General features: G+C 47.4%; 2 protein-coding genes across 2 annotated transcripts; one reads left to right on the forward strand and one right to left on the reverse strand.

The window, feature by feature from the left end:
• Window positions 1–3,211: 3,211 nt before the first annotated feature.
• On the reverse strand, window positions 3,212–5,169 carry LOC139564439 (trypsin-2-like). The gene is made up of 5 exons (XM_071383958.1): window positions 5,050–5,169; window positions 4,641–4,794; window positions 4,146–4,405; window positions 3,788–3,924; window positions 3,212–3,679 (listed from the first exon to the last, which is right to left on the reverse strand). The coding sequence occupies exons 1-5, from the start codon at window positions 5,111–5,113 to the stop codon at window positions 3,530–3,532; spliced, it is 765 nt and encodes a 254-aa protein (XP_071240059.1). The 5' UTR covers window positions 5,114–5,169; the 3' UTR covers window positions 3,212–3,529.
• A 2,458-nt stretch (window positions 5,170–7,627) lies between these two features.
• On the forward strand, window positions 7,628–10,027 carry LOC139564164 (trypsin-like). The gene is made up of 6 exons (XM_071383404.1): window positions 7,628–7,729; window positions 7,985–8,141; window positions 8,534–8,632; window positions 8,768–8,928; window positions 9,153–9,289; window positions 9,647–10,027. The coding sequence occupies exons 1-6, from the start codon at window positions 7,690–7,692 to the stop codon at window positions 9,797–9,799; spliced, it is 747 nt and encodes a 248-aa protein (XP_071239505.1). The 5' UTR covers window positions 7,628–7,689; the 3' UTR covers window positions 9,800–10,027.
• Window positions 10,028–10,116: the final 89 nt, after the last annotated feature.

The following is a 10,116-nucleotide window of genomic DNA, read 5'->3' on the forward strand; positions in this document are numbered from 1 at the left end:
GGGTTATCGCATTTCCACCTCGGGGGTGGTGATGGAGTATGACCACATCAAGGCTGTGCGTAATTGGCCGACTCCGACCACGGTAAAAGAGGTGCAGCGGTTCTTAGGGTTTGCCAATTACTACCGGAGGTTTATCCGGGGTTTTGGCCAGGTAGCGGCTCCCATTACCTCACTGCTGAAGGGGGGGCCGGTGCGTTTGCAGTGGTCAGCAGAGGCGGACAGAGCTTTCCGTCGTTTGAAGGCGCTGTTCACCGACACGCCTGTGTTGGCGCATCCGGACCCTTCTTTGCCGTTCATAGTAGAGGTGGACGCATCCGAGGCTGGGGTTGGAGCCGTGCTCTCACAGCGCTCGGGTACGCCACCGAAGCTCCGCCCCTGTGCTTTTTTTTCGAAGAAAAAAGTCCCTGTGGGGGACAGGGAGTTGTTGGCTGTAGTTAAGGCCCTGAAAGTGTGGAGACATTGGCTTGAGGGGGCTAGGCACCCTTTCCTCATCTGGACTGACCACCGTAACCTGGAGTATATCCGAGCAGCTAGGAGACTGAATCCTCGTCAGGCAAGGTGGGCCATGTATTTCACTAGATTTCAATTTAGGATCTCGTATCGGCCAGGTTCCCTCAACACTAAGGCCGACGCGCTGTCCCGTCTCTATGACCGGTCCATCGATCCTACTCCCATCATTCCGGCGGCTAGGCTGGTGGCACCGGTAGTATGGGAGGTGGACGCGGACATCGAGCGGGCGCTAAGGGAGGAACCTGCACCTCCACAGTGCCCGGAGGGTCGTAGGCTCGCTGTTCGTGATCAATTGATTCGATGGGCTCATAGTCTACCCTCGTCAGGTCACCCGGGTATTTCAGTGCGAAGTCTTGGGGGGGAAGTACTGATGGCCCACCTTAGTGAAGGACGTGCAATTCTATGTCTCCTCCTGTTCGGTGTGCGCTCAGAGTAAGGCTCCTAGGCACCTGCCACGAGGGAAGTTACAACCCTTCCCTGTTAGACAACGGCCGTGGTCCCATCTATCGGTGGATTTTCTCACTGACCTTCCCCCGTCTCAGGGAAACACGACGATCCTGGTCGTTGTGGATCGGTTCTCGAAGTCCTGCCGTCTTATCCCGTTGCCCGGTCTCCCTACGGCCCTACAGATTGCGGAGGCTCTTTTCACCCATGTCTTCCGGCACTACGGGGTGCCCGAGGACATCGTTTCTGATCGGGGTCCCCAGTTTACCTCCCGAGCGTGGAGGGAATTTATGGAACGTCTGGGGGTCTCGGTCAGCCTGACCTCGGGGTATCACCCAGAGAGTAATGGGCAGGTGGAGAGAGTGAACCAGGAGGTGGGTAGGTTTCTGCGGTCGTATTGCCAGGACCGGCCAGGGGAGTGGGCGAGATACATCCCCTGGGCTGAAATGGCCCAGAACTCACTAAGCCACTCCTCTACCAACATGTCCCCGTTTAAGTGTGTGTTAGGGTACCAGCCGGTCCTGGCACCATGGCATCAGAGCCAGACCGAGGCTCCTGCGGTGGAGGAGTGGGTGCAGCGCTCTAAGGAGACCTGGAGAGCCGTCCAGGAGTCATTACGTCAGGCGAGTGGACGGCAGAAGAGGAGCGCTGACCGTCACCGCAGTGAGGCCCCCGTGTTTGCACCAGGGGACAGGGTCTGGCTCTCGACTCGAAACCTGCCCCTCCGCTTGCCCTGCCGGAAGCTGGGTCCGCAGTGTGTGGGGCCATTTAAAGTCCTGAGGAGAATTAACGAGGTTTGTTATCGATTATTACTTCCTTCGTATTATTGTATTAACCCCTCGTTTCATGTGTCTCTCCTCAGGCCGGTGGTAGCTGGTCCCATGCGGGAAGGTGAGGGGGCGGAGGGACCTCCGGAACCTCACCTTCCTGCACATCGAGGGGTCCCCGGCGTACACGATACGGGCCATTCTGGACTCGAGACGCCGGGTGAGGGGCCTGCAGTACCTCGTGGACTGGGAGGGGTACGGGCCGGAGGAGAGGTGCTGGGTCCCGGTGGAGGACATATTGGATCCATCTATGCTGAGTGAGTTCCTCGGCCCCCGGGTCGTCCCCGAGGCCGGTGTCGGCGTGCTGCGGGAGCAGGCGCGTCAGGGGGGGGGGGGGGGTGGCTCCCCTTCCCGTTCGGGTGGCGCTCGGCGGTCGTCGTCACCGGCCTACTAGCTGCCACCGATCCTTTTTTCCTTTTTCGTTTGGTTTTGTCTAATTGTTTTCACCTGTTTCGTGTTGGGGTGTTAGGGTGGTGTTATTTAAGTTCGATTAGCCCGCTTGTGTTTGTGCGGGCTTGTTTTCTGTATTGTGAGAGGTGTTCTTGTTTTTTGGGTTTTTCGCTGTCCGGTTTGTTACCAAAGTGTACTTAGGTGGAGTGTATTACGCCTATGTTTGGCGTGACCTTTTGTACCTTTTTTGGTTGGACATTAGCGTGTTTTTCCCGTATCCTTTGCTCTCTGCGCCTGACTCCACACCCATTCACTCTTTGAGCGTTACAGTTCTTCAAGGTGGATGCGGTTACAATGGCTGTACTTTAGATACAGCTTTTCACAAGTCAGATGTCCGATTCATGTCTGATCACTTTTGTTACCATGACAACATGAATAGAGCCAGGAACCCAAGGTTTGAGTTTGTTTACTTAGTTCTAGTGTTGTACGTAGAGTTAGCATCATTATTCGAATTAGCATTGTTGTTAGCTATACCATTATTATTAGCATTAGCATCGAAATTAGCTATAGCATTGTTATTAGCTATAGTGTTGTTATTAACATTAGTATTGTTATTAGCTATAGCATCATTATTAGCATTTGCATTATTATCAGCATTAGCAGTGTGTAGTGCAAAACAATGGAGGCCATACATCTGTTAGCATATGTTTGTTAGCATGGTTACTTTTCCATTTAATTTGTCTTTGCCATCTAATTTCCTGCTCTGTACTCTATACCATTGTCACTATTTGATTGTACTAGAAACTAGTAGGTGGGTGCTTAGGAAATGCCAAACAGTGGAAGAGTACCTCTGTTAGCATGCTTATTTTTAAACATTGTATTAGTCTTTGTGTCATCTAATTTTAAATTATTAAAGTGTTTGATGTGACTTTAAATATTGTAGTAATCTACCCTGTTATCTAAGTTATTGATTGTTTGTGTATTTTTTTAAATTGACACAAAGAATTGTAATAAAAAAGACAAACATACAGTAGTGAAGTCAAAGATGCCATTTTATTGACTAGATGTTTCTTTGTATTCCTGCAATTAACAGAATCAGCCTTCTATATCTCTCTCTGTATCTCTCTCTCTCTCTCTCTCTCTCTCTCTCTCTCTCTCTCTCTCTCTCTCTCTCTCTCTCTCTCTCTCTCTCTCTCTCTCTCTCTCTCTCTCTCTCTCTCTCTCTCTCTCTCTCTCTCTCTCTCTCTCTCTCTCTCTCTCTCTCTCTCTCTCTCTCTCTCTCTCTCTCTCTCTCTCTCTCTCTCTCTCTCTCTCTACTCTCTACTCTCTACTCTCTACTCTGGTGTGGAGGGTACAGGCTAGTAGTTGGTGATGATCTCATGGATCCAGGGCAGCAGGGCACAGACCTTGGTGTAGACACCAGGATAGTTGGGCTGGGCACAGCCAACACCCCAGGACACGATGCCATGCAGCTCTCCGTTACATACCAGGGGACCGCCGGAGTCACCCTGAGAGAGAAACAGAGGGGGGAAAGAGAGATAATGAATTAATATATAAATGAATTAACAAACAAATTAAATGTTCTGTTTGTGAGGTTGCAGGGGTATTCTTCATACCTGACAGGCGTCCTTGCCTCCCTCCAGGTATCCGGCACACACCATGGTATCAGTAATCTGGCCAGGGTAGGACTCCTCACAGGCCTTCTTAGACAGGATGGGGATGTTCACACACTGCAGGTTAAATGGGTTGAACACTGACAGAGGGAGAGACAGAGAGACAGACGAGAGACAGAAAGAGAGAGAGACAGAGTTGGAGAGAGAGAGAAGTAGTAGCTACACTCTCAAGTAAATTGACTTGCTGATTTCCCATCAACATGCAGACCTACAGTGAGCTACAGTTAGTTGATTACATTCAGCATCCCAATCTCATCCTCATTCCACCCCATCCCATACTACACCCCATCTACATAAATACCAGAGTCAGTGTAGATGTTTCCCCATCCAGACACCACACACATGTCCCCGGCCTTGGGGCAGGCCGTGGGCAGGGCGATGGGTTTGACAAACTTGTTGAGAGTGACAGGGTGGGCCAGCTTCAACAGCATAATGTCGTGGTCCAGGGTCTGGTAGTCATAGCTCTGGTGCCAGTAGATGGCGTCCACAGACATGTACTGCTCCGTGCCCTCGTGCTCCCAGATGTGGTGGTCACCCAGGATGGCAAGCTGACTCCAAGGACTAGAGAGAGAGAGAGAGAGAGGAAAGACATGATTTATGAGAGGAAGGAGAGCAGAAAGGGATGAAGGTAAAGAAGTGGAGAGAGGAAGGCAGAGAAGACAAGAAGGAGAGAGAGGGGAAGACAGAACGTGAAGACAGATGGAAAATTGGAGAAGAGAGAGGAGAAAAAAATAGAAACCTTTAGGGAGGCACAGTAAAGGGAAAAGATGGTTGACATTGACCCTGAAGTACTCACTTCATCCAGCAGTGGGCGGCAGAGATGATCCACTGGTCGTTAATGAGGGAGCCACCACAGAAGTGGTAGCCGATGTTAAGAGAGGCTTGCCAGGGCTGGGAGTGAGCCTCACACTCATAACCCCCCACGATCCTGTCATCCATAGGAGCTGCCGCTGAGGGAGGGAAGGAGTGGAAGGGAGAGGGAGGGTCAGAGGAGAAAGAGAGTAGGATGGAGAGTAGTGTTCAGAAGGCATGACAGGAGGAAGGTGACAGAAAACAGAGAGATGCAGAGGTTAGAGATAATGTTATATTATACAAGATGGGCAAAAGAAGAGCATTAAGCTGTAAAAGATGTGTGTCTCTATCCGTGTCTCTATGCGTGTTTCTTTGCGTGTCTCTATGTGTGTCTCTATGTGTGTGTTTGTTACCTGCAGCCCCCAGGAGTGTGAGTACAATCAGGCCAATCATCGTGCTGCTGAGACAAGTCTTCATTCACCAGACTGGACATGTGCACTCTGCGATTCTCTACATTTATACCTTTATCTCAACTGCTATCCCTCCACCCTGCCCTGCCCCCTTTCCAAGTCTCTTGTGCCTGATGCCCCACCCCACCTCAAACTCTCCTGCCACATCATGCCTCATCTTATCACAAACTCCCCTTCCATTCTACCAGGTACTCAGAGCATTTATGTTGATACAGTGTTGAACAGTTGTTGGCCAGATTGTCAGAGTGGTAGGATCATTGAGACCTCTTGCAACACCTCAAAGAAGCGGGGGAAAAAGTTGTTGTACTTTTCAGGTACTAGTTCTAACATCACAGATGGCCGTTTCTCTCACAGACCCTGGCCTATATTCAAGGGCATACCAAGAGTACTAAAGAATAGTAGGAGAGATAAGGAAGGCTCTATGAGTAAAATTTGAATAGAACCAGACAGAAAGATGATTTGCACATTTAAAATGTTATGCAATCAGTGCATTCAACAGAATAATTGGTTGTTCTGTAAGATGCAACATTGGAAAGCGAATAGACTTTGTGGGATGAGCACAGGCTGTTAAGTATCCGTGGTCCTTTTGATACTGCATATGGCCAGCCATGGGTACATGTCCTTGTGTGCCACATGCCACTTCAAAAGGCTAAATGTCTGTCACATTCAGTTTGCCAGCTACTGGTTAATCATCAGCTAGGTATACACTCCCCTACGTATTTATTTGAGCAGTGAAGATAAAACCTTTAATTTGGCTCTATACTCGAACATTTTGGATTTGAGAACAAATGTTTTATACACTACAAAAGTATGTGGACACCCCTTCAAATTAGTGGATTTGGCAATTTCAGCCACACCCGTTGCTGACAGGTGTATAAAATCTATCACACTGCCATGCAATCTCCATAGACAAACACTGGCAGTAGAATTGCCCGTACTGAAGAGCTCAGTGACTTTTAACGTGGCACCGTCACAGGATGCCACCTTTCCAACAAGTCAGTTCATCAAATTTCTGCCCTGCTAGAGCTGTCCCTGTCAACTGTAAGTGCTGTTATTGTGAAGTGGAAACGTCTAGGAGCAAAAATGTCTCAGCTGCAAAATGGCAGGACACAAAAGCAGGTGTACTTTTGGCCATGTAGTGTATGAGGCAACTGTACAGAATTTCACCTTTTATTTTAGGGTGCTTTCATTCATCTCTGTTTTACCGTTTAGAAATGAATGCACTTTTTGTATCTAGTCCCCTCATCACTTATAGTGTATTTAATTTAGTCAAAAGTTCAGTATTTAGTCCCATATTCCTAGCACACAATGACTACATCAAGCTTGTGACTCTACAAACTTGTTGGATGCATTTGCAGTTTGTTTTGGTTGTGTTTCGGATGATGTTGTGCAAATGGTAAATATTGTATTGTGTCATTTTGGAGTCACTTTTATTGTAAGTAAGAATATAAGATGTTCCCGAAACACTTCTACATTAATATGGATGCTACCTTGATTACGGATAATCATGAATGAATAATGATGAGTGGGAAAGTTACAGATGGACAAAGGTCATGCCCCCAAAACATGCTAACCTCTCACCATTACAAGTAACAGGGGAGGTTAGCATTTTCTTGGAGGTATGATATTCATGCATCTGTTACTTTATCACTCATCATTATTCAAGATTCATTCATGATTATCATGGTAACATCCACATGAATGTAAAAGTGTTCAGAAACATATTCTATTATTATTTACAATAAAAGTGACACCAAATTGACAATACATTATTTACCATTCATTTCTATTAGGCACAACATAATCCGAAACACAACCAAAACAAACTGCAAATGCATCCAACAAGTTTGTAGAGTCACACGATTGATTTAGCAGTGGTGTAAAAAGTATTAAATTGTCATTGAGTAAAAGTACAAAGTTAAAGTAAACGCTATACATCAAATTCCTTATATTAAGCAAATCAGATGGCACACTACAACACTCTCAATGCTTATGACACCTTCAAATGGGAGGACTAGATACATAAAAAGTACTTTCATATCTAAATGGTAAAACAGATATGTATGAAAGCACATTCAAATGTAAGGTGACATTCTGTACTGTCGGCTTATATAAAACATTTGATCTCAAATCCAAAATGCTGAAGTATAGAGCCAAATTAATAGTTTTAGCTTCACTGTCCAAATAAATATGTAGGGGAGTGTATGAAGCGAAGTGTATGCAGGTGCCTTAAATAAAATATTGTGGCCCTTGTATGCTTGTATGTTTAGGGATAAGGCAGAGTAAGGGGAGGGGGAGGTGATTAGGGTGGTCAGCAGGGTAGAGTGAATGTTGTGAGCATATGGGAGGGCAGTGCAGATAGAGTGAGAGGGGTAGGGGAGGGCAGATAGGGTTTGAGGGGTAGGGGAGGTAAGGTAGGGTTTGAGGGGTGGGGGGGGGGGGGGGCAGATAGGGTTTGAGGGGTAGGGGAGGTAAGGTAGGGTGTGCTGGGTGGGGGAGGGCAGATATGGTGTGTATAAATAAAGTCCATGCGTGTGTCCAGGTGTCTTTGATCAGCCAGTGTTCACCGGACAGACAGACACCATGAGACTGCTCGCTCTGATACTGCTGGTTGGAGCTGCTGGTAATTAAACACACACACACAGACACACACATACAGTACTTTAATATACTCTACCAATTATATATCAAAAACTATTCGTAAGGAATATTAATATTACATATAGCTTATAACAGCTTTCAACTTTTTTACCAAACAGGCTGTTTCTATGTGATGTAGAACAATTCTGATGAATACTATTCAGAGTGCAACAATGTCCTCATCTCTCCCCTCTTGTGACCACTCTCTCTGTATGGTGTCTCTCTCTGTGTGTTTCAGTGGCAGTGCCCCGTGAGGATGGTAAGATCATCGGTGGCCAGGAGTGTGAACCTCACTCCCGACCCTGGATGGCCTCCCTCAACTACGGGTACCACTTCTGCGGAGCCGTGCTCATCAACGAGCAGTGGGTGCTCTCTGTCGCTCACTGCTGGTACAAGTGAGTAAGGGTGGAGGGCAGGGGAGGGAAAGGGAAAGGGGGATACCTAGTCAGTTGTACAATTGAATGCATTCAACTGAAATGTGTCTTCCGCATTTAACCCAACCCCTCTGAATCAGAGAGGTGCGGGGTGCTGCCTTAATCGACATCCACGTCTTCGGCGCCCGGGGAACAGTGGGTTAACTGCCTTGCTCAGGGGCAGAACGACAGATTTTGGGCCAATATGGACCAAAAGGAGGGCTATTCTTTGTCTTCTGCAGTGTGACACTTTGAATGTTATCAAACTGACATGAGGTTTCTCTGTAATCATAATTGTATCACCCTGTCTTTCCTTTTGTCCTCTTCCTCCTCTCCTTCCTCTGCCCTTCCTCTCCTTCGTCCTCCTCTCTCAGCCCCTACGCTATGCAGATCATGCTTGGAGAGCACAACCTGCGTGTGTTTGAGGGAACTGAGCAGCTCATGAAGACTCAAAACATCATCTGGCATCCCAGGCAAGCTACACCCCACACTTACCCCTTACATATCACTTTAGGGAAGTCATTTAATAACAACTGAACCCAGGCTGAATGGGGTTTTATCACATGCAATACAAATCCCTTGGCCTATCTCTGTTCTTCTCTCTGTAGCTATGACTACCAGACGCTGGACTATGACATGATGCTGATCAAGCTGTTCCACCCTGTGGAGATCACTGATTATGTGAAGCCCATCCCGTTGCCCACAGGCTGCCCATACGCAGGCCTCCCCTGCTCCGTCTCTGGCTGGGGCAACATCGCCACCGAAGAGGGTGAGACGGACCAAATACCATTGCATTTTACCTTTACAAAACTTTAACCACAGAAATTAAAACCAAACACACTCTACCAAACAAACTTTACCAACATTAATTATACCCTCAGAGCCTTTATCCACACACACTCTAACAACACACACCTCACCCGGAGAAGAGGTATGACTATGGAAAAATGATATTAAATGACTAAATATCCCTGTCTTTTGCTTCCTTCTCAGTAAACATGCCCGTCCGTCTGCAGTGTCTGGATGTGCCCATACTGGAGGATGAGAAGTGTGAGATGGCCTACCCTGGCATGCTCACCCGCAGGATGGTGTGTGCCGGATACATGGACGGAGGCAGAGACGTATGCAACGTACGTATAGTATATGACACCTTTTTGATGAGCCCTTTTACTATCTTTGTTGTGCAGTCATTTAGAAAACACAGTGGTACATATTAGGATCAACCTGAATTGATTTCTTACCTCTCTCTCTGTCTCTATTCTCTCTCTCTCTCTCTCTCTCTCTCTCTCTCTCTCTCTCTCTCTCTCTCTCTCTCTCTCTCTCTCTCTCTCTCTCTCTCTCTCTCTCTCTCTCTCTCTCTCTCTCTCTCTCTCTTTCTCTCTCTCTCTCTCTCTCTCTCTCTCTCTCTCTCTCTCTCTCTCTCTCTCTCTCTCTCTCTCTCTCTCTCTCTCTCTCTCTCTCTCTCTCTCTCTCTCTCTCTCTCTCAGGGGGACTCTGGCAGTGGTCTAGTATGTTTGGGTGAATTGCATGGTCTGGTGTCCTGGGGTCAGGGCTGTGCCGTGCCTGGATACCCCGGAGTCTACGTCAAAGTGTGTGAGTTCCTCCCCTGGATCGATGAGACCATGAAGGCCAACATGTAACACCACTAGCTGCTTTCCTCCCTGTCTCTCAGACCTCCACTCCTCCAAACTCTTCCTCCCTGTCTCTCAGACCTCCACTCCTCCAAACTCTTCCTCCCTGTCTCTCAGACCTCCACTCCTCCAAACTCTTCCTCTCTCTCTCTCATTCTCCTCCTAGTTCAATACTAAAGTGGAATCAGCACAGTGTGTAAGCATGTCACACAAAATAAAGCCTGAAGTTACACTATCTTCCGTCTGTCGGTTTTAGAAACTACACTTTCATTACTATGTGGATTTTTATTGATATGATCAGTGGGCAAACTTCTGAGTACATTTTA

This window comes from Salvelinus alpinus, chromosome 35, assembly GCF_045679555.1.
Source record: "Salvelinus alpinus chromosome 35, SLU_Salpinus.1, whole genome shotgun sequence".
Lineage (NCBI taxonomy): Eukaryota > Metazoa > Chordata > Actinopteri > Salmoniformes > Salmonidae > Salvelinus > Salvelinus alpinus.